The sequence below is a fragment of the Myotis nattereri genome (genome assembly GCF_964212035.1).
Source record: "Myotis nattereri genome assembly, chromosome: 17".
NCBI lineage: Eukaryota > Metazoa > Chordata > Mammalia > Chiroptera > Vespertilionidae > Myotis > Myotis nattereri.
In genome coordinates this window covers 3,966,171-3,990,170 of record NC_138092.1, presented here as the reverse complement: position 1 = coordinate 3,990,170, position 24,000 = coordinate 3,966,171, and the positions used below count along the sequence as shown (strand labels likewise).

The following is a 24,000-nucleotide window of genomic DNA, read 5'->3' as shown; positions in this document are numbered from 1 at the left end:
AAAAAATAACCTTGATGTGCCCTGACTGGTTTGGCTCAGTGGATAGAGCGTTGGCCTGTGGACTCAAGGGTCCCAGGTTCAACTCCTGTCAAGGGCATGTACCTTGGTTGCGGGCACATCCCCAGTAGGGAGTGTGCAAGAGGCAGCTGATCGATGTTTCTCTCTCATTGATGTTTTTAACTCTCTATCCCTATTCCTTCCTCTCTGTAAAAAATCAATAAAATATATTTAAAAAATAATAACCTTGATGTGTTGAGCTTAATGGGAGGCAGGGTTTGGTTTCACGGTCTCCTTCCAGCAGGGCCCCTACCCTGGCCCTGGGCCTTGGCAGTACATGCTGCTCCCATCACCCTGAGGGGCTCACCCGGCCCTGGGAACACACAGCCCCACCCTCTGAGGGCCTTGTGCACTGGCAGGAAGGGTGGCAACTTCCGTGTGGGGGCAGTTTGGTGCCCACGGGGCAGTGGTGGGAGCTGTGACCTCACAACAGGCTGGAGCCCAGATTCGTCCTCTAGGCAACCGGCAAAGGGGGCATTCATATTGGCGGGGGGGGGCGGGGGGGGGAGGTTGACACAGCAGATGCTTAGGTTTCTGTAACTAATACTGTAGACTGGGTGGAGCCTGAACAACAGAAACGGTTTTTCACGGTTCTGGAGGCTGGACATCTGAGTTCAAGGTGCGGCTGGTGCGGTTCCTGTGAAGTCCTTCCTGGCGTGCAGACGGCTGTCTTCTCAGCGTCCTCACGAGGTGGAGAGAGAGAAGAGGGGGGAGAGAGAAAGGGAGCTGGGGTTCCTCTTTTCTAAGGACACTAATCCCACCAGGGGGCCCATCCTCATGACCTCATCTGACCTAACCACCTCCAAACACCACCTCAGTGGGATTAGGGCTTCAACATGGGAACTGGGGTGTGGGGAGCACAAACATTCGGTCCATAACACCATGTGTTCTGGTTGTTTAAGGAATATTTGCATTAGGTTAGTTCTATGATTTACTAAACATTCATTTTCACTAGCAAACACTTTATTCTAGACAAATAGCACATTTACGGTACATTGTTCATTTTAAAGTGGTTTAAGAATATTACTGCAGCAAGTGGGAGCTCCGTCCGACACTGGGGTGGTGATGTTGGTAAATAGCTCTGTGTGTGTCCCATAAGCGAGATGCATACACTCTCCACGCTGAGCAAAGCTGGGTCCTGGGAGGGGGCCCCAGTCGCTGCAGCCTGACGTGTCAGATCAGCGGGGGCACTTCCGGGTCATCTTCAAAGCCTGGATCTTCCTCATGTGGCATGACTTTGGGTTCGGGTCGGACTCTTCTGGGTGCGGGTGTTTTCTCTCTGACTATGTTAGCCACGTCGGGGAACGAGTGCTTGCTGGGATCCACCTCGAGTTTCTCAGTTTGTCTGCTTCTAGAACAACAACAAAAAAGGCCAAGGGAAGTTGGAACATCGTTTAAAATTCAATCACAAATGGATTCAACTCCCACATTCATTTCTGCAGCAAATGTGGTAGGTACTACCCCTGCAGCATAGCAACACCAATAAGAGGCTGTGCCTGGTTTCCCGTGGCTCGGGGCCTTGTAGAAGCATGAACATGACCTTGAAGTAATGGGGTGTGAACAAGTGTTACCGGGCTGTGCAAAGGCCCAGGCAGCTGCGGAGTGGTCAGCTGGCCCAAGGCCTGCTTACCTAAGTCAAAGCCGGCTTCCCACAGCCGGGATCACAGTGGAATCGCTCCAGGCGGGTCTTACTCCTGAGTGTCACTACTAAGGCCCATGGACCTGCCGGGTCAGACAACCCTACCTGCGGTGGTTCGGCAGGAGCGTTCACACTACAAGTGCAGGTGCTTAGCCGAGCTCCGCCCACCACGATCCTCGCCCAGGAGAACCTGGTCCTCCTGCCCACACCCAGAGCTCCCAGCAGCAGCTGTAGTGAAACACAGGACAGAAGCCCCACTGGCCAGGGATTCCCATTGTAAGAGTCGGTGAAACTCTATATCGGGGGTGGGGAACGTCTGGCCCGTGGGCAGTATCATGCCCGTAAAATCATTTGGCCTGGCCCGGCCAAGGCATCAGGGGTGAGTTGATTAAATGTTTGACCAAATAGAGCAGGCCAATTTTTAAGCTGATCATTTTGTATGGTGCATGAATGATGTTATAAACATCCAAATGGCCATTGGCAGGAAAAAGGTTCCCCACCCCTGGTCTAGATAATACAGGTCGCTGGGCTGCTTTTCTGGCCATTTCGTTTCCATAGGCTGGAGTTGGGCCCAGTGAGCAGTATTTATATAAAGTTCCCCTGGTGATTTTGCCGATCAGTCAAATTATTTTGGAATCACTGCACCATTCATCTAGTCCAGTGGTCGGCAAACTCATTAGTCAACAGAGCTAAATATCAACAGTAAAACGATTGAAATTTCTTTTCAGAGCCAAATTCTCAAAATTTCTTTTGAGAGCCAAATTTTTTAAACTTAAACTATATAGGTAGGTACATTGTTATTAACTTAATTAGGGTACTCCTAAGGCTTAGGAAGAGCCACACTCAAGGGGCCAAAAGCCGCATGTAGCTCGCGAGCCGCAGTTTGCTGACCACGGATCTAGTCAGTTACTCCATAGATATATGCTAAGTGTCTACTATATTCTAGACACCAGCCATCCAGTGGTCCGTGCAGACAGGTCCCCTGGTAACTACATCCAACAGTGTAGTAAGACCTTGACTGTACACTACAAACTATGCAGGAAGTTATCGTTTTCAGGGACCCACATTAAAGTCATTATTAGCCCTGACTGATGTGGCTCAGTAGGTTGAGCATCGTCCGTGCACTGAAAGGTTCCCAGTTTGATGCCCGATCAGGGCCCATGTCTGGGTTATTGGCTTGATCCCCAATAGGGGGCATACAGGAGGCAGCCAATCGATGTTTCGCTCTTACATCTATGTTTCTGTCTTTCTCTCTCTCTCTCTCCCTCCCTCTCTAAGAAAATCTTTAAAAAATATTTAAAGTCATTATTAAATAGCGTTCTACTTTTTAATTACTAGATTCTTATTGAAAAGGCTATGATACCAGTGGCTTAATTAAGTAAACACCCAAATCATCTATTATAATTGCGTTGTCCTTGACTTAGTGGAAAAACAGCCTCTCTCGCTGCCAGCGTGTCTCCTGGGCCACAACTTCCGGTCTCAGTAATAGAGAGTGAGCTCAGCCAGGCTGGGTTAGCCGAGCTCTGCCGCTCTCCCACCTCGGAGGCCGAGGGCTGACTGGCAGGCAGGACTTTAATTACTCCTGACGCTCTGGGTAAGGAACAGCGAGCAGCCGGCCTGGGGCGCGAGGGCCGCACTCATCCCCACAGAAAGAGGCGGCGGCTCTTCTCCCTGCTGCTTCCTCCTCAGGGCCCGGGGCCTGAAGCCCAGGTGCCCAGCGTGGTCTCACCCACCACCTGGCTGCCAGAAGCAGAACCGCTAAGTCTAGTAAGAATAACTGGAAAACAAAATTGATATACTTATTACCAAAAAAGGAAGCAAAAAAAAAAAAAGTATTACTAGGCGTAAAACCATCAAAGATTGATTCCGTCTATTAAAGAGCATAAGAATAGCGATATGCGGGCTGGCATATTTGGCCCAAAGTCTCCCATTTCCAGCTGAAATTTTTCTAGAGGTCATGAAGAACCTGACAGTAAGGAACTACCAGAGATCGGAACTTAGTGGATACAGGAGCCCAGAGAGGGAAGCAGATCCTGAAGCCATTTTTGCCCCGAGGGCATCTGCTGGGCCCCTGAGGCTGTGCTTGGTCACGCTGACCCCATGGAGTCCAGGGACAGAGGCCATGGCCCTGAGCGGGCCAGGTGGGCAGTCTTACAGGGCGAGGGTGGGGTCTCGGAGGGCTCCTCTCCTGTTGGAGGGAATAGGAAGTGAGCCCACCCCCGGGGCTGAGAGGAGGCTGGCCCCGCAGGACTGAGGAGGGCTGAGTTGTCACCACACGCTGACATTTCCGTAAGATCTGGTGGTTTCCATGGCAGCAGGCGGTTAAAAACCCCCAACCTTGAATTTAGAGTCAAGTGGTTCCCACTGGCAGGGCCTTCGGGTCTGCCCCAGAGCGCCTTCGGTACGGGCCTGGTGGGCCCAGGGCAATGTGGGTAATGAAGTTGGTCGGTGGCTCAGGAGCACCACACACCAGGTATGGTCACGAGGGGATCAATTCTTACTAATCAAGATGAAAATAGCATCGGAGGTGCTACTGGGAAGAATGGCGCACAGACCCCTCCAGTCACTGAGTGGGATCACAGTGACACCGGGTTTCCTGGGTGTAAAATCGGCTCCAAATTACTTGCGCGACCGGGCTTCCCATCGCGACCCGATCCCTCCCAAATGAGGTTCCGATCTTTACATGTTGATGCCATGTTGATGCTGTTGGGGGTTAATTTTAACCGTGAATCTCCATGACAGTCAGTGCCCGTGAGTCTCTGTCGGCTACACGTGTATCTGAAATGGAGATCACGGCTGGGACACACGAGTGGGTCTCCAAGGCGAGCAAAGCTCCGCACTTTCCAGGAGAAACTGAATGCCATACCTGTTCAAACCGACCCGCGTTAGAAACCCCTGCGCACCGCCGACAGCGGTCTCTGAATGCACGCGCGCCTATCTGCTTGTATGATGCAAGAGATCAATACAGCGCCTGCTCAGGTGTTTATAGGGTGATAATTCCAGCATAGACATTGGTGTCACCAAGATAGTGTGTGGGGGTTCAAAACAGACTCTGCCATCTGGAAGGCAGGAGTCTGGAATCATGGCAAGTAGAAGGAAAGTTGAAAGAATTGGGGTGTTCATTCTGAGGAGGAATTGGGAAACAATGAGAGCTTTGTCCGAAATACTGTAAGGGGCATCCCTGCCTTGGGGGGGGGCTTTGTTTGAGGGCCCCCGGGGGGCAGAGCCGGAGTCTTCAGTGAGGGATCAGAGAGGCTTGCCAACACCAGCAAATACTCAAAAGGGGTGGACGTTCTCTCGAGAGGGTGAAGGTCCCGGTGGGACGAAGCTAGATGATGACCTCTCGCAGGAGGAGGCAGCCTGAGAGGTGGGGCTCCATGGGGTGACATGTGGGCCATCCAGGCAGGCAGTGTGCGCAGCACCAGCAGCAGGCTCTGCAGCGTCCCAGCACCGCATGGCGACACGACCTCCCTCTCCCTCACGCTCCCCATCTGTGAACTGAGGACACAGCTCGTGCGGGTTCACGTGCTGGCACAGAGCAAGGGCTCAGGAAACGCCCGCAGTGTCGCTGCTGACACCACCATTTGTATTATCGCAAGAAATCGGGACACCACCATTTGTATTATCGCAAGAAATCAGGACCTACAGGGACACCGATTTGTTTTCGGGGGGACCCAGGGCCTTGCCCATCACGAGTCTAAGTTTTGGGAGCTAACCTTCCTGGTATGACTCACTTTGAAACTTTAAATAATTGCATCTCTTTGGGAGGTGCTCCCAGCGACCCCGTGAGAGGGAAGAGAAAGAGATGATGAAGCCACAGACAGCCCAGCCCAGGAGGCGGTACCTTTCGCCTGTGTGCTCCCTGCCGCTCTCCGAGGTACTCCGCACAGACGCGGGCGATCGCGGGCCCCCTGTGATCACTTCTCCCACCTGGAATGCAAATACAGCACATGCTAAGTGGTGTGTTACACTCTGTCATGTCTTTTAACATATGACACATGAATATGGATATATCTAAGATGCTAAAGTGCTTTAATTTTCACTACACAGTCCATGGCAGAGCCTCACTTTACACTCTATATGTGGCCTGGAAGGTATAAAACAGAATAGAGCTGTTCACAATAGTCTTGTAAGGCCAGAGCTATGTTTCAAAGGGCATGCCGGGGGATACGGTGAGTGAGTTCATTTACTAATGAGTTTCCTGAGCGCCAGCAGCAGGCCCGACCCTTGGGGAGTGCTGGGGACCCAGATGGGACTGACACACCGCCCTGAGGAGCGCCCTGCGAACATGCTGCCGAAAGTGCTCTAAGCTGGGACCGAGAGTCCCCGTCCTCCCAGCTCATTGGGCTCCGGTCTCTTCCTCTGAGAAATGAAGGAATTAGATGTGATCTCCAAGGTCCCTCCCTGGTCTGAAAAATTCTGTGATGTTACCGCTTCTTTTTCGCTAAATGACCTCAGTGCTGCGCATGGGAGGTCTCCACAACGAAAACCGATCGATCGGATCCAACAAACATCCTGTTCAGACCCAGGACCCTCCCTCAGGAAGCTCGCCGGGGAGGGGCGGGGAGGCCCTGCGGGTGCGTGTCAGCCCCGACAGCATGCCGGCCACGCTGCTGTGCGAGCCAGGCAGTTTACACATTTCCCTTACTTAACCCCCCAACTCCCCGTGTCCCCATGAGACAGGGATTGCGTGTAGGCGGAGAGAAGGAATTTGATAACTGGCCTCCTGTTGCCTTGGTCCCCTGGCCAATGTGGGGGCTTCCGCCCTTTCTTTTCAAGGGGGAGAGAGATCCGAGTGTCCATGGCTCTCTCCACCCTCATCAGCAGCTTCTCTGTGGCGGGGGAATGCTTCATTCACTGGGCACATCTCCCTGGTGGGCAGGTCACTCCTCTGACAGGTGAGGGACACATTTTAATCATACGAGTGAGGCCAAGGTTAGTGAAAATTTACTGCAGCATTACTTCCAATAGCCAAGATCTGGAAGCAGCCCAAGTGCCCATCAGTAGATGAGTGGATAAAAAAGCTGTGGTACATCTACACCATGGAATACTATGCAGCTAAAAAAAAAAAAAAAAAAGGATCTCTTACCCCTTGTGGCAGCATGGATGGACCTGAGAGTATTTTGCTAAGCGAAATAAGTCAGACAGAGAAACACAAGTGCCATATGATCTCACTCATATGTGGAATCTGATGAACAAAATAAGCTAATAAGCAAAATACAGACAAAATCATAGATAGAGAGAAGGCTGACAGCTGTTGGGGGTTGGGGGTGGAGGGATAGAGGAAAAAAGAGAAAAAACTCATAGACACGGACAACAGTGTGGTGTCTGCGGGGAGGGGGAGGGAAAAGGGGGTAAATGGTGATGGACGGAGACTTGACTTGGGGTGAGCACACAGTGCGGTGTACAGAGGATGTGTGGCAGAGTTGTGCACCTGAAACCTGTATAATTTTGATAACCAGTGTCATCCCAATAAATTCAATAACAAGGGAAAACATTTTAAAAAGATATGTTGAATTTCTTCTTAAAGTTGGTGGGATTAAGTGAATTATAAGGCTGTGTAATAAAAGTAGATATTACAGAAAAGAATAGCAACTTTAAGAAGAAGGCTCTTGAGCCCAAGGTCCAAGTTGTGCATCTCTTCGTATTGTAAATGCACCAACAAGAACGGGAGCACAGGCATAATTAGCGTCTTAAAACACCCATTTCTAACACTGTTACTTGTCACGTAATAGGCTCAGACGAAGATCCTCTGTGTTTATGGAAATGCAAACAGAATCACAAATGTGGGACTTTCTTCGCAGAGAATTTGCTGTGCACCAGAATCTAAATGTGTCCCTTCTTTTTAAAAGCTATTTTCAGCTCAGTTAATTTCAAAGGTCCCTTTAAGCTGAAAAGTTAGGAGGGACTGAGAGCTCAGCCATGTGCGAGATGCTGACACCCACATTCACATGAACCGCAGACAAAACTCTGCTGGTGAGAGACTCCTGCTCCCGATTGGAGGACCGTGGGCTGGGCGCTCCGGGGCAATGACCTCGGGCTCCTGCCATGCCCACGGCGGCGTAGGGCTGCTCCTCCTCTGGGGGGGGAAGCCATGTTCATTAACATCAAGCATCTCCTTCATTTGTGCTAAGCACGCTCAGGAGCGACTAATGGAAACGCTGGGAGAACCAAAATACAGACTGTTTAATACATTCGGTAACGTGGGACTAATGGTTTCCTGAATCCACAGAGAGACATGTAAGCAGCTACTTGAAGAGTGGGTTGTGGGAGAGGCTCGCGGGTCCAGATGAGTGTTTTCAGGATGTCAAGCCTCACTTGACCACGCGCAGAGCAGTGCCGCTGACTGTCCTGCAGAGGGCGCAGTCCCTTCCGACACTTTCCTGACAGGTGACTGCGGGCCTTTGCTGAAATAGTGCCGGGCGATGAGGTCGCATTACCTCCCGGGCAGCACCCTGCACGGACACGGTCTCTGTTCACTTGACCGCCATGTGTGTGGCTGCTTCACCAACTCTGCGAGCTGCCCATGTGAGACGACAAGGCCGGGTGAGCCGTGTAAAAAGCCAGTGAACGGATGCCAGGGAGAGACACGGCTTTTCTTCCTGATGTTGAGGTTGAGCCGCAGAAATGACCAGTATCTGATCATTTTTTACCCACACAGCGGTGATTTCACATGGTTCGACGTCAGAGTTATTTGTGTGAAGTTGAATGAGGGGCCGACATCACTCCATTTCAGATGAAGATTTGCCGGTGGCAAATGAAACGAGTGACTGGGCAAAGAAAACGGGGTGTAATCAGACGTATTTGCTGAGCCTGCTCCACACTGGGGCGTAGGAACGGCCGAGGGCAGACCTGGGCCTGCGGGGATGACCGTCAGGGGAGTCAACAGGGAAAAGGCAGAAGAAGGACCAAGGAGCCCAGTGTCGCTCACTGTTCTCCCCACAGCAATTCCCACAGCGCTCTCTTCATGCCAGCTTCTTAATAAATCTTTGGTAAATTGAATAAATATTTTAATTGCTTGATTAATAATTCATTCATTGTCTAAAGTTGTTCATGATGTTGCAGAAAGCTTTCTATTTCTGATAGCACCCCACTCCCACGTTGGGACAACCCAACAGACGAAGTAATTCCCTCGCCTGGTACTAATGCCTCCCGTATAATTTACTGACAGTGCATCAGCATTTTGTTTGGTGTGCACACCCGACATCTTCGCCCATGCCTCAGAAGTAGTTTCTAAAAATGTCTCCCCATTATTTTCTTCGTAAAACTTCCACACTGCCTACGCCCATTAGAAACCAGTGGCCTTGACATAGGCCCGTGGCCTGATGGGCGGGTGGGGGAGCAGGATCAGGATTAGTGGGAGGGCCCTCAGCCACGGGCCTGCCCTACACTGAAATGGCGGCTGCTTCCACCAATCCTGTAGCAGCTCCAGAGGCGGCGGGTCACATAAACTGTTCACCTGCTTACATATCTCTGGTGTTTCTGTTGATTGGTTAGTTACCCATAATTCTGATATTGAACATTTGAATATACAAAGTTCAGATTCCTATAACAGAGTAATCCTATATAATAAAAGGCTATTATGCAAATCAACCAAACAGGGGAACAACTGGTCACTATGACGTGCACTGACCACCAGGGGGCAGACACTCAATGCAGGAGCTGCCCCTTGATGGTCAGTGCACTCCCACAGGGGGAGCGCCATTCAGCCAGAAGCCGGGCTCACAGCTGGCAAGTGCAGCGGCCGTGGCGGGAGCCTCTCCTGCCTCCACAGCAGCACTAAGGATGTCTGACTGATGGCTCAGGCCCACTCCCAGGAGGCCTATATCCCCAGAGGGCTCCCGGACTACAAGTGGGCGCAGGCTGGGCTGAGGGACTACCCCCCCCTCCCCCATCGAGTGCATGAATTTTTTGTACTGGGCCTCTAGTATTAATATAAAACTTTAGAATCTATAAGACATTTTTATTTCCCTCTGGCATTAGACTACATTTATATATATAAACTCTTTGAACAGATAAAAATACCTATATAAGTCAAACATTTCTGAAGTATATTCTATCTCAAATAAGTACATACACAGCAGCAAAGAAAATTTAAATTCTGAAAAAACAAACAAACATAAAAATACTAGCTTTGATTCCAAAGTTACCCAAGTTGTCGGAGGAAATTTTTAAAAGGCGCGATTACTGATCTTTCTATGTGAAATCAATATTGACAGTTACAAGACTTTGAAGTAAAAGTAGAACATGTCTAACTAACAATAGGTCCTTCAAAATTCTCTCATGCTTGTAAGGTGCAATCTCATCTGACACCCACAACACAGCCTAAAACGGAAGATGTTTGAGGAAGTTAGGACGAACATCAAGGGTGATAACGATGTTTAAAAAGAAGAGAAAACATCCTTTGACAGTCTCACTAGGGAGTCTCGGTTGGAAATGTCCTCCATCCACATGACCATCCTGCTTGGTCCACACCAGCCACAGGGCGGAAGTGCTGGGACGTTTATACCACCCCTCCCCCACCCCAGCACCCCCACAGCAGGAGCAGCCATCAGCCACAGAGCCTGGGGCTGGCATGCCCCATCCCAGCCCCATCACCCCTTGGGCAGAGGGGTCCCGAGGTGTGCGATCTGCACCCTAGAGCTGCCCGCGGGGATGCTGGCTCAGTAGGACACTGCCGAGGGCTGCTTCCCTTCCCTGCTCCCGACCAGCATCCCCTCACTGACCAAATCGACTGCCGCACTCACAGCGTTACAGTAGCTTCCGCTTCTGGGAGACCTCAAGTTAAAACAGTGTTTCACAGCCTATGTCTCACAATCTAACCCCGCAACAACCGTGGGCCTCTCAGGAGGGAGGGAACAGCCTGGTATAACCAGACTCCCAAACACTGACTGAGTTTCTCCTGGCGCCCACTCATGTCTCAAGGAGCGCCTAGCTTCACTGTGTGTGCTGTGGACTATTTGAAAAAAACCCACAATTATCTGCTTATCTATCTATTATCTATCTATCTATCTATCTATCTATCTATCTATCTATCTATCTATCTATCTACTTATCTGTCAAAAATTTGAGCCCATGGCGATGTTTACTTCCTCACTGGGTTTGTGAGGCATGTGTGGGTGGGTGGTACTCACCTAAGACCACCTTCATTCAAGTCAAGGCCCAGCTTGGGAACCATTTAGGCAGGCTGCAAGACCTTCTGAGGATCGGGTGTCCTCTCATTGACCACCCCTCCTTCAGTCATATTGCCAAGTGGGGGAGGTTTCTAGAACCCCTATCCACGGAAGCCTCTGAAATGTGACTCTTTTCTTCTCATCCCTGCGTACACTGAAAACATGGTTTATTCCCTCGGCCATTCCTTCTGAATCACTGGGCGGTAACTGCTCACTATCTTAGTAGGTACTGATATTCCTGAGATGTTTTAAAAATACGTAGCGGTTCTCAACCTGTGGGTTGCGAACAATGAAAATACATCCTGCATAGCAGATATTTACATTATGATTCATATCAGTAGCAAAATGACAGTTATGAAGTAGCAACAAAAATAATTTTATGGTTGGGGGTCACCACAACATGAGGAACTGTATTAAAGAGTCGCGACATAAGGAAGGTTGAGAATTTTTCCTCATTGTGTTTGCTATTCTTGATTCTCTAGTTGGCAACTAGCAGATGATGGAGACCTAGAGGTGTTATTTAAAATCCTTAGATTAGAAGAGATTATGTGTGGAATGAATATACATGGAGAAGAGAAAGGGTCCCAGAATTCAGTCACTAGGCTGGTCAATTCTCAGAGGCCTGGCCAGAAGAAAGGACCAGCAAGCAGACATAAATGTCTGTGCTAAGAGTTTTGCTGTAAAGCAGGTCAGGGCAGTATGTGGAGGGTGGCGTTTTCATTGTGCTCTGTTGTTAGGAAGGGAGATGGCTCAGCATGTTTCCTAACATAAGGTGCAGAGGGGAAACGCGACCAGCAGCTGAGAGAACAGGAGGCTGTCGGAGGGGACCGTGGCCTCTCCAAGGCCAGTGGAAACAGGAGCCCGCACACACTTGGAGGGTTTGGATGGATCACAGCCAGCTCATTCGTAGAGTCCGGAAGGAAGGCCTAGCAGGGGAAGACAAGAGGGATGAAGTCTGTGGAAGTTAACCTGCTGCTTCTGGAAGTTTTAGGAGTGAGGAGTAGTGTTCTAGAAAAGAGTGGAAGTACGAATGGAACAGGACGACCCAGCAAGCCCTCACTGAAATGATACCCAGAGACTAGAGGTGAGTTCAGGATGGGCACAGGCAAGTCTCTCTGAGTAAAACGTCCTGAGAAATGGATGTCCAACCGAGAAGGAGAAGGGCATCTGAGACTGTGTTTTTTAGAGTCATGGCCTGTAACAGTGACCTTCACATTGACCTTCACCTCTGTGCTCACTAGAGCAGAACCGAGCAATATGTTCACCCACTGGAGCTTTAAATATATTTTGCTGTTCCGTTCACATGGCAACTTCCTTAATCTCGGTTAATTATTCTGCAAGAACTCCCACAGGACATCACGGAGCATATTCCTGGAGTGTCCCTATAATTGTCTGTTGAGGGCCTGGATGGGAGTTTAATTTAATGACTTGACGCAAGCCCCTCGGTGAACGCAAATGTTCAGTGAAGTCCGGTTAGGCTGCCCTGGGAGGAGGTCAGGTGCCCCACCCTCCCCGGCCGCTGATGGGGAGACTGTTTACAGGCGTATAACTCAGTCCGACCTCACGCTTAAGAAAATATACGGAAGGCCAAGCATAAACTCTAGGAAAATGTAATGCGGGAATTCCCACTCAAAATGGGAACCCAAACTGTACGTATGGTACCTGCGAATATGTAGCAGCTCTAGAGAAAAAAACTACAAAAAATCTTCTGAGAGACACAAAGTAAGAGTAATAAATGGAAAACATGCATTATTGGATATGGAACTTTTATGGTTTTCAGGTGTATTGAACATGGAAAATGTACAGATCTAAACACTGAAAGGCTCATGGAAATAGGATGCTGTGTTTATTTGAAAGATGCATTAGCAGCGGCAGCAAAGGCTTTGGATCAGCTACCCGCCCCCTGCGATAGCACACGAACCATGATCTCCTCTGAGGAAGTAGCAGCTGCCATTTAGTCTTTGGCTTCTCAGACAGAATGGAAGTTTCCCCAACACACACACACACACACACACACACCCACACACACACACACACCCCACTGATCATAGTGTTACACAAACGCCTACATCGAAGTCCTGAGGTAATTAAGTGATCTCTTCCATCTCCCTATAGGATATTCTAATTAGCATACATTTCCTTAATTCGCTGCCGTCACCAAGGACAATGCGATTCTTCCAGTTGTATATATTTTTTTGCTCGACAACAAATTGTACTTGCTGTTTTATGGCCTCAGAGTGAAAATACATAGATTACCCATAATCAATCTGTGGCAAACTGGCTCCGGGAAAATGAAGGATTATTAGGTCATTATCGAAGCCTCCCTGGTCAATCAAGGACAGACTGGCTGTGGCAGTCACGCCCGGCCATCTCCTTCTCCTCTTCACAAGCCAAACCCCACGTTAACTGGTTTATCTATTCTTCCCCTTTGACCCGAGCGACTTGGGAAAAGCTGACCCACCCCCAGCTCATGCCATGAGGTGACAGTAACCAAATGGAAAACCATGGAAACGCAACAAAGCGCTACCATCTCTTTGGCCAGAGATCGGGTCACGTGTCCAGGACTGAACTACAGACTCAGCTGGCCGAACCAACCAGAGGACCTGTTACTCCGTGGCGACAGGAGAGAGCTCTTTGTCTCTTTCTCTGATTCATAGCAAAAGTACATCTACGCCAACCCTCCCCCCAAAGAGCAGGCAAAAAGGAGTTTTAGTTAAAATAATATCTTGTCCGTATCATAAACATGATATGAAAAATAACACTAGCAATATCTATTGAGTGCTCACGGTACATGAATGCTGTGTGTATCGTCTCTCTTAAGCATTAATTAGGACAGAGAGGTCTAGAAAGATTCATGGTAAGCTCAATGTTTGGAATTTAAACACATACCAAGGATGACAGCATCTCCTCTCACGGTTATGGGTAAGGAGAGTACTGACCACTCGGTAACAGACTTGCTCGAAGAACCTTGCGATTTACAAAGGCCAACTCCCACCCATGCTCTGGTCTGCAGAGGCCGGGCCAGCTGCCGGGAGACAAGAACTCCTGGCAGGACCAGTCACCCTGGGACCCGCCCAGTCCCAGTCCCACTCTCTGTTCTCCTGGGTCTTTGTTCTCCTGCCTGAGCTGCTGGGAATAGCCTTTCGGGTTTTCTCAGCCAGAACCACCTGGATCAGAAGTCCTACTCAGCCCTGGCAGGTCAAGTACCTGTGGGAACCAACATACCCAGACGCGAAGCGGACCCAGTGCCATCACCCACCTTGGGCATGCAGACGACCAGATGCCCTGTCGTCTGAGACCTTCTAGCAGAGCTGCTGTCAGGTTTCACCTCTGCCGGAAGGACGAGCTGAAATGGCTGATAGTGAACACCAGGTGTCAGAGAGCAAGTGCATGAGAGAGCAGTTGCTTGAGGAGGTATTTTCATAACAAGTTTACGACTCCACATTCAATTTTTAAAGACGAGCTTAGATGGACTAGAAGAGCATTAATACATGGGCTGTGCTTGACATGCATGATCTGTTTTACCTGTTTTAATGAACAGTCAGTCTAAAGAATAATCATCAATCAAAATCAAAGGAAACACTCATCGGTCCATTTTTGTTAATGTGGCTGGTAAAGAGTTTGCGGATAAAAATCACTGTCATTAGACGTGAACATGTTTCCATTTTAAAGTCTTTGAGCGACCTCAGATGAATGATGAGAATTAGCACTCCTCTTTCAAAAATGATGAAACTACACTTACTATGAATGGAAAGCATTGGCAATTTAAACTTAAAATGGGCATATTATTTAAATATAATTTCAAGTGTAGCCTATGACATATATAAAAGTCTGCGTTGGCCGAAACCGGTTTGGCTCAGTGGATAGAGCGTCGGCCTGCGGACTGAAGGGTCCCGGGTTCGATTCCGGTCGAGGGCATGTACCTGGGTTGTGGGCACATCCCCAGTGGGAGATGTGCAGGAGGCAGCTGATCGATGTTTCTCTCCCATCGATGTTTCTGACTATCTATCTCTCTCCCTTCCTCTCTGTAAAAAATCAATAAAATATATTTTAAAAAAAAAAAAGTCTGCCTTGGACAAAGTAGCCATGCAACAGACACAGGATAAACATATTAATTTATCCAGCCACACAGCGGTCAGCAAGCATTCCTGCTAAATACCCCTCCCCTGGCAGAGTCACGTGCCTAAGAAGCAGCTCTCTGATTGGCTTTCTCCTTTTCCATTTTAATATTACTTTAAAAAACGTTCAGGCAACTAGCATAGTCCAAGGGTTGACTTTGGAGACGGAACCAGCCCACAGGGCATCCTCACCTTTCCCTTGACGGTTACTCGCACGTAAGTTGGCTGCACGTCAACATTGATCAGAGAGGTGTCCATGTACCTTGAAAATTCAACACATGAAACACACTCAGTCTTGTGAGTTTCCAAGAACATTAAGTTTGCAAACAAATTTACAAATACAAACCCTCACTTAGGGGGCCCCTTTAAATGGAGAGAGTTTAAAATGTCCATGCTAAACAGGCCTTAAAAAATTAGCTTTGAGTTAATCCTCAGACCAAAGGAAATGCAGCGTATCAGCAATTCCGGTTTTAGGCCCATGAGTACACTTGGCATTGACTGCCCCTAACCCAAAAGTATCAGAGGTCTGAAACGTCAGAGGCTTGCAAAAACCAGCTTGCCATGGTCTTTCGTGAATATTTTATTTTAAGCCCCTAAGACTGGCATGACCAGTCAGGGATGCTGACTGCACTCTGCTAGGGGCCTGCAACCGGGCCCCGCTTCCTTAGCTGCTCCGCATCCCTGGCGGTGCCCTGCAGCTGCCCTGATGGCATCTCCCCCATGGGCTTTGCTTCCCTGGAAGGCACGGCCTGCTGAGTGAGCAGAGTCTATGGCAGAGACCCCGGGATCGGCTGGCAATTATTCTCCTTGACTTTCTGAGCAAATGGAAGATGTAGATTTCACCTCTCCTTTAGCCAAACACTATAGCTACACATTGTTTTTTAAAAATTTTTTTTCAGAGAAGAAGGGAGAGAAACATCAATGATAAGAGAGAATCATTGATCTGCTGCCTCCTGCACGCCCCCTACTGGGGACCAAGCCCGCAAGCCAGGCATGTGTCCTGACTGGGAATCAAACAGTGACCTTCTGGTTCATATCATAGGTTAACACTCAACCACTGAGCCACACCGGCCGGGCTACTTATATATTTTAAAATACTGATTGTGAGTAGTAGAAAATCCAGTGATGATTCAAAAGTCAGACACATCCAGGCAGGTGGGGAACCCCGGGGTTACAGGCACAGGCTTCAGTCACACACCTGTGAGGGAGGGCTCCCCGCCTTCCTGTGTTAGTACCTGGGACCACTTTCCTTCACCTCTCTAAGCCTCAGCCTCCTCATCTGTAAAATCAAGATAAAAATAGTGCCTATTCCCTAAGATAGCTATGAAGATACATGCATGTTGCCTAGTACACAGCTAGTGTTTATAAAACATCATTTTATTTTTACAAAATCCTGGTACTAAAAGGTAGAGTCAAGGTCTCCTAAAACTTCAGGTTCAATACCTGCCGCATGAGTGGATGGCATATTCTTTCTCATGCTTAGGGCCTCGGAAGGTGTGTCCACCTGGCCCGACCAGCGAGGTCTTTGCGTGCGCTGCTTTTCTCTGCCTCAAGCACCCTCCTGCCTGTTCTATGCCGACCTCACTGCTTCTCATCCCTGGATTTTCAGTGCTCAGATTGCTGGCTTTCCCTCACTCTCTGAAAATGTACCCCCTGCATGGGTAACTCCAGGGTAATAAGCCCTCCTGGTTCACCAGGTTATGAGAGACCGAATAAAAGAGAGCAAGTAAAAAAGCCCTTAAAAAGAGGAAGACCTGTACGATAATTCATGTGTACAAATGTTGGCTCCCATCATCAGCATTCATTCATTCATTCATTCCTGTACTTATTGAATTCCCACCAGGTACCAGGCACTGTTTTAGGTGCTGGAGACATAAGAAGGGGGAAACAAACAAACAAAACAAAGTTCTTGCCTTGATCATAGATTTTTAAAAATACAAGTAAATTTATAGTTTGTCAGGTAGAAATCAGAAAGTGTGTGTGGGGGGCGGGGGGTAGAGAGAAGTGCTGGGAGAGGAGTGGGTACTGTTTTATATCAAACCAAGTTTCATTTCAAAATGTGTCACAACTCAAGAGATCGCAACTGAGAATGAAAACAGGTGGAAGTACCGTTACATAAACGCACAGTGAAATGTCTTTACCTGTACACTGCCAGGTCCAGGATGATCTGGTTGCGTTTCTCATCATCTTTCAAAGAGAAGTCAAGTCTAAGGAATAATCCATTTTGGGAAGAAGGAGGAGGAAAAAAAGATGACGTCTTTAGCAATACTTTATAGGTAGCTTCGTCCCATTACCAAAAGCAAATTTCATAATTATTATAATTTCCCATGAAACACTTATTTTGGTAGCTGAACAATGAAACGTCGACGTTGATTTAAAAATGTCAACAGGCACCTATAATGTGCTCATAATTTGTTTACATGCTTACAGGTGCGGATCTTAAGGTAAATTACATCCACAAAATGGGCATTGTGCAGGGACAGAGACATCTGGTGGTTAAAGTTTTCCTTTCCATTTTACTGGAAATATTGAGAACTAAATGCTGTATTTGTCTCCCCTTACCCAACATGCATGCTAGTCCTTCAGTTTTAAACGGTCTTGTCTCCTATTTCCCAGCCATCTTTTTTCTTCTCCCTCCACCTTTCCATCGCCTTGGGAAATGCTGAGACACTGCCCATTATTTTATTTTATTTTTCTAAAAAATATTTTTGAATTGATTTTAGAAAGAGAGGAAGGGAGAGAGATAGAAACATCAGTGATGAGAGAGAATCATTGATCGGCTGCCTCCTACACACCCACTCCTGGGGATCGAGCCCGCAACCTGGGCATGTGCCCTGACCGGGAATGGAACCGTGACCTCCCGGTCCATAGGTTGACCCTCAACCACGGAGCCACACCAGCTGGGCCTGCCCATTACTCATCCCCTCCATTTCACAGATGAGGAAACAGAGGCGCAGAGAGCTGCCGCCGCTGGGAAAGAGGCCACGGGCCAGAGAGGCAGGATTGTAACGCCCTAGGGTCTCTCAGATACACCCTGAGGCCAAGTCCTCGGTGTGACTCCCATGCTTTGCAGAATCACCGTGTCAGAGGTACTTGGTCACTTTTATTTCCAGCATTCACTTAGCACGTTATTCTGTAAAACACATAACCCAGCAGTAGTGAATATAAGCTCAATTGTTCGGAAAATGTAACATTAGCCACAGGTCTGGCTGTCAGCAGTTTGTCTGCTTGTAGCAGCCACTCTCCTTGATTCCAACAGTCCAGCTGTACGGGACTGCAGTTACTCAAATAGCCTATGCATTTTTTAAATCTCATCTCGGGAGCTTTGTTAATGTGCTGGCCCCTCTGCCCTGGTTGCTACTCCCCGATGTCCCAGCCAGCCAACCCAAACTCTCCCTTCATACATCACTTGAAAGGTAATTTCAGAGGTTTCCTATGGCAGAGATTGCGTTCATTCCCCATGATCTGCTTCCCCTTTCTCACTAGGAATAGCACCCCTAGGTACAGGGCTCTGCAGAATAAAGACTACATTTTCCAGCCTCCCTTGCAGCTAGATGCGGTCATGTGACTTAGTTCTGGGAAGGAAAGTGTTGTGTGGCTCTTCCTGGGAATTTTCCTAAAGAGAGGCAGTGTGTATCCTTCCTTTCCTTCCCCCTTCTTTGTTCAGTTGAGTAGAAGAGATTACAGGAGGCCAAGAGAGGAACCACGGAGTGTACTTAAGAAGCTATTGGAATTGTCCAGATTTTGTTGACACAGAATAAGCTCCAGAGGGCACAGTTGGTGTGTGTGTATGTGTGTGTGTGTGGCGGGAGTGGGCGGAGGGGAGTCCAGGAGCAGGGAAGAGAATGAATTGGATTAGAAAGGGTAGATCAGATATTATTACACTTAAGGATTTCCAGTGTGAATGTTTTTCCTCTCTCATTAACTTCACGGAGATATTTATATCAATTTTCCCCTAGCTCCCGAATGCTTTGAGGATGTGTTCCAGGGTATAAAGTAGATGGGTTGGAGACATATCAATATTCTCAGCCAGCGTGTTCATGGCAGAACTTAAAAAATTAATACACACAAGAATGATGCACTGGCAATTTTCAGACATAAAGCTGTAGATGGCCCAAAGTTTCGAGAGAGACATAAACACCCAGGATTTCCGTATGTCAAGATCATTTTCTGGATGTCAAGGCAGTAACATGTAACATTGTGCATCCGAGAACATAATGGATGCTCTGCTTTCGAATGTGCACACGTGTGGTTCTTGTTAGAGTCACCGACCTGGTGGGGAGAGGTCAGGTCAGGTGTGTTCTCTGCAGAGCAAACCTGTCATGGGAATGACCGACACCACCCACTGGGCTGCTTCGTCTCCACGTGGGCTCACGTACTTGGGCTCGTTCACGTTCAGGGCCCTCCCATCTGCAGTGATCAACATCCTGGGTGGTTTCACTTTCTTCTTCTTTTCGCTTAAGGTTGGGGTGGGTGGGAACGAGGGGCAGAGAGAAGAGGGGAAAAATAAACAGGAGGAATACACGTTACTGATCTGAGGAAGAGCGTAAGAAAAAGGAATCAGAAATGTGTGACAACACCCACACTTGGCTTCTAGGAAGTGCATTCTGTGCTGGAAACTGACCGCGAAGCCAGGCTTCCGTACGGCTGTATCTATGTCTGCAACGCGAAAATGTGAGCAAGACGATTTGCCAGATAATTTAATGGGGGGAGAAATCCTTTTCCTGCCATACCCATTAATATTCAAATAAGTCAATTTTATGCATGATTTACCCAGATCACTGTCAGTTCTCCATTTGTGTGTGCAGCTTCTGCTTTCGGTAAAATGACAATTTTTATAATGCCACATGGAATCCATTTTATAGAAAGAAAAATACCAGCACATAAGGGCCCGTGTAAAAGGTCGAATCACAGCACTGTCTGTCATGGCAGCACTCTGGAACTGCCCCCAGCGCCCGCATGGAGGAGGGACGGGGGCAACGTGGTATAGTTACAGATACTCTGTAGCTGTGAAAACATGTGCTTGCTCTTCACCTCCTGATGTAAAAAGTGACAGAAAAGCATTGATGATGGCCCCAGGTGGTGTGGCTCAGTGGATAGAGCGTCGGCCTGCAGACTGAAGGGTCCCAGGTTGGATTCCAGTCAAGGGCACATGCCCAGGTTGCAGGCTTGATCCCCAGTAGGGGGCGCACAGGAGGCAGCCGATCAATGATCAAATGGACAAATTTGTTTAGATGACAAAATTGGAGGTAATTCCTTGCCTCGGTTTGTATTGTTCTTTTTTTTAATTTTATTTTTCAATTCCTGTTTATATTCAATATTATTTTGTTAGATTCAGGCGTTCAGCAGAGCAGTCAGACAATCATATATTTTACAGAGTGATCCCCTTGGTATTTCCAGCACCCACCTGACGCCGAACATAGCTCTTACAATATTATTGACTAGATTCCCTATTGTTCTTTTGGTATTTATGTCAGTTAACTTTATTTTAAAATATAAATGTATTTACACTTTCCTGCCTCTTAAACTGGGCCCCCAGGTCCAATAAATTAATGTTCCTTTGAACATTATTTTTCATGAGCGGGACGATGAAGGGGCATCCGGAACATCTGTTCAGGCAGAATGCAGAGCGCTGAGCAGCGGCCGCGCCTTCACCCGAGTCAGCCGTGCTCTCTGAGGCTGTCAGGGAAGGAAAAATGTATCCTGCTTTCAGGCCCAATGAAATGGAATGTCTATATACAGGCTGTTCCCCCAAAATATATACACACTTTAATAGCTGATAGCTGTAGATTCTATGACATTTGGAAAATGAAATGTATTCTACCTTTATAATTATTCAAAGTGGACACATTTTTGGGGGGACACCCTGAATATGTATACATTTATATACATATATATAAACATATACAAGTATATTGTGTGTGTATATATATATATATATATATATATATATATACACACACACACACACACATATAGTTGGGTGCATATACATCAGAAATGCTGTACTTGTTAAGTAAACATAGAATTTCCATTTCGAAGAGTTCTTGAGCCTGCAAAGCACTTTTACATTTATTGGCCCATTTGATTCTCTTAACAATACAGTGGGGCAGGGAAGGCGGGTGTGTGGTCCGTTTAACTGAGGAGGAGAAGTTACCCAGGTGAGTGGCAGAGCTGCAACAGGAATCCACACTTTCTGAAGTCATCCAATGTTCTTCCCAAATCACCAAGTTGTACAGACAAGTATTTTAACGAAATTTGGTTCTCATGTTTGTACCCGGCTATCTACCTAATTCATGAGGAAAATGTGATGAAAGCAGCACTGGCTTTGCTCCTCTTTTGGATTCTTATTGCATTTCAGAGCTGGCTGACTGCAGCCCCAGCTCCCGAATCAGAAGCGTTCCCACGGGTGACCCAGTTTGCACACTGGACTTAAGCAAGGGCATGAACTGGAAAGGCACGGAGCCTGTCTTTCAAAAAATCCTACTCTGGAAATAATGGCTTGTGCGTTCCAGCTTTTGACAATTACACATAAATAACGTGAAAGTGAAAGCATGCCGTTAAATGTCCAAGAGAGCTGCAGTAGGAAAATACAGCACCTAATGAAATTAATTTCTAATTATTGATTTTGCAAATGCAAATACACAAAGGAACTCATTCATCCGACAGAGTGGTCTTTCTCTCGGTGTCATGATGACTATTACTACTAACCCAGGCCCTACTAATACTCGACATGTTTAAAGAACTAAGGACATCCAAACGAAACTCTACCGAAAATGCCGTAACTCATGACCTTTTAAAGGTCATTTGATATTAATAAATATTAGAGAATACAATTCAACAAAACACTGAACTTAAAAAAGCACAGTTTATGTGTGATGGCTAAGGAAGGTGGACCACAGATAATGAGTGAAAGAAAGAGCAACCATGAAAATAGAGTCCGTGTGAGAGTGTAACCTTCCTCTCAATGATGAGAGAAACGAAATACCTTAATTTTTCTTTGTCTTTTCGTTGCTTTTCCATATGTCTAAGAGTTTCCAATCTAGACTCAGGAGTAAACGAACAGGGCTTATTCCAGAACTCCAGGTCATCTTCCACGTCGTCTACTTTCTTCTTGCTGGGTTCCCCTTCCTGTACTTCTGGCGCCTGGGGGTGGTCTCTGCTCCCCATAGAAGGTGGGCTAGGAGAGAACAGACAGACACAGAGCACGTGAGAGCAAAGATGGACAAGTGGGCTTCATCCTTAATGCTGCTCCTTACGTATCTTATTCACTTTTCTCGTGTTACCTTCTCGACAGAACGTGTCTGAAGGAGAGCTTATCCGAGCCACATTGGAGGAATCACCGGCCCAGCGCGGGCGGGCCCTCTAGGCTGGCGGCTGCCACCAGGAGGAATACGGCAAGAATCAGATTGGAGGGATCACACACCCGGCGATGGAAGTGACCTGGGAGCCTTATAAACAGTACCTATTCCTGGGCTCTCGCAAGAGAGTCTAACTCAGCAGCTTTGGGTTGAGGCTCAGGAATCTTTTATAATATTTGGCAGGAGGTTCTGATCATCGGGCGAACTCAGGGCCTACTGAGCCTTAGCCCTGGAGGAGGGACAGGGAGAAGAGGGCAGACGCTTCCTGTGAAAACGATGCTGTTACTCACAGTCACGGGCTTTCTATTTGCGAGCCCACTGGTTGGCTCTCGGAGACAGTACCAGAGCCTCCACGTACCACGGTGGCTGCCAGAGCCATCAGTGTAACAACAAACTCTTCAGATGAATCATTTGGGATGCAGGTGACACGCCCGGACCCCTTGGGAAGAGAACGCGGTTGGCGGCTTTTAATAAGAGTCAAGGGGAAGATGAATTCTCGTGATTTACATACGGATCCGCAGCGACTTCTGCGTCCCAGCATCCGTCCGAGCCTGGGTGGCCTTCCTTCTCTCCGCGCTCCTGCTCTTCTCGAAGTTTCCTCTGGGCCTCGCTCTTGTCTCGGGCTCGTCTGAGGCAGTAGGCTTTCTCCTGCTCTCTGACTTGTCGCTCAACTTCAGGGAAGTCCTGCAATGCCTGGATCCTTTCGGAACGTTCTATTTCTTTCCCGTCCAGCCACTGGAATAAAAAACAGCCAACACGGAGCGATTATCCCAGAGCCGCCATCTGAATCAGCCCCAGCTGACTCTGATGGGGAGATTTTAAACTTAGAGACAATGAACTGCACCCGGGTGATGGGGGAAACATCAGAAACTCTGATCTCCGTCCATGTTGGTTTCATACGATCAACACTATTCCTTTCAAGTAGATCGCAGCTTTCAGCGAAATAAATGGTGGTTAAGATCCTCAAGTGGCCGGCCGGTGTGGCTCAGTGGTTAAGCATCAACCCAGGAACCAGGAGGTCATGGTTCGATTCCCGGTCAGGGCACATGCCCGGGTTGCGGGCTCCATCCCCAGTAGGGGGCGTGCAGGAGGCAACTGATCGATGTTTCTATCTCTCTCTCCATCTCCCTTCCTCTCTCTCTCAAATTAGTAAAAATGCATTTTTTTAAAAAAAAAGATCAAGTTAATCAGCCTATTTTTAAGTCCTAGTAAACTGTTATGAATGCTGTTTTCAGAGAGAGGCTGTTGCCTGGTGTAACCGCCGCTCACAGCAGCCTTTCCGGGAGGAAGGACTTGCTCCGAAGCCCGCACATCAGCCGAGGGAGGCAGCGAGAGTGGCTGCAGTGTGAATGGTGGGCCGCCGGGTTCAAATCACGCCCGAGCCCCGTGCCCCGTGTGTGGCTTCCACAGGAGCACCACCCGTCCGAGGCCCGACTTCCTACCCCGCGTGCACTCACCATCTATCTCCCTGCTGAGGTCCAGGGGGATCTGAGAAGCGGAGCCTAAAGCACCTGGAGCAGCCGGGGCCTAGGTCTCGGGCACCCACCTGACGGCGCTCACCCTTCCAGCGGGTCCCCGGCCGCACGGAGCAGGCTCAGCTGGGACGCCCGCACCTTCCCGCGGACGCGGCTCCCAGGTGATGCCACGGGACC

At 48.3% G+C, this 24,000-nt stretch overlaps 1 protein-coding gene across 2 annotated transcripts in view; it reads right to left on the bottom strand.

Moving 5' to 3' along the window:
• Positions 1–1,006: 1,006 nt before the first annotated feature.
• The window catches only part of DNAAF11 (dynein axonemal assembly factor 11), a 33,157-nt gene continuing 10,163 nt past the window's right edge, over positions 1,007–24,000 (bottom strand). Inside the window, exons 5-12 of one of the 2 annotated variants that reach the window (XM_081111279.1) lie at positions 22,860–23,083; positions 21,976–22,167; positions 19,367–19,444; positions 17,129–17,194; positions 15,180–15,249; positions 14,129–14,224; positions 5,541–5,626; positions 1,007–1,408 (exon numbers count right to left, since the gene is read on the bottom strand). In XM_081111279.1, coding sequence (XP_080967405.1) covers positions 1,231–1,408; positions 5,541–5,626; positions 14,129–14,224; positions 15,180–15,249; positions 17,129–17,194; positions 19,367–19,444; positions 21,976–22,167; positions 22,860–23,083 — 990 coding nt within the window. In that variant the 3' untranslated portion in view covers positions 1,007–1,230. The remainder of the gene's footprint in view (positions 1,409–5,540; positions 5,627–14,128; positions 14,225–15,179; positions 15,250–17,128; positions 17,195–19,366; positions 19,445–21,975; positions 22,168–22,859; positions 23,084–24,000) is intronic. The other variant, XM_081111280.1, reaches the window with a different exon arrangement.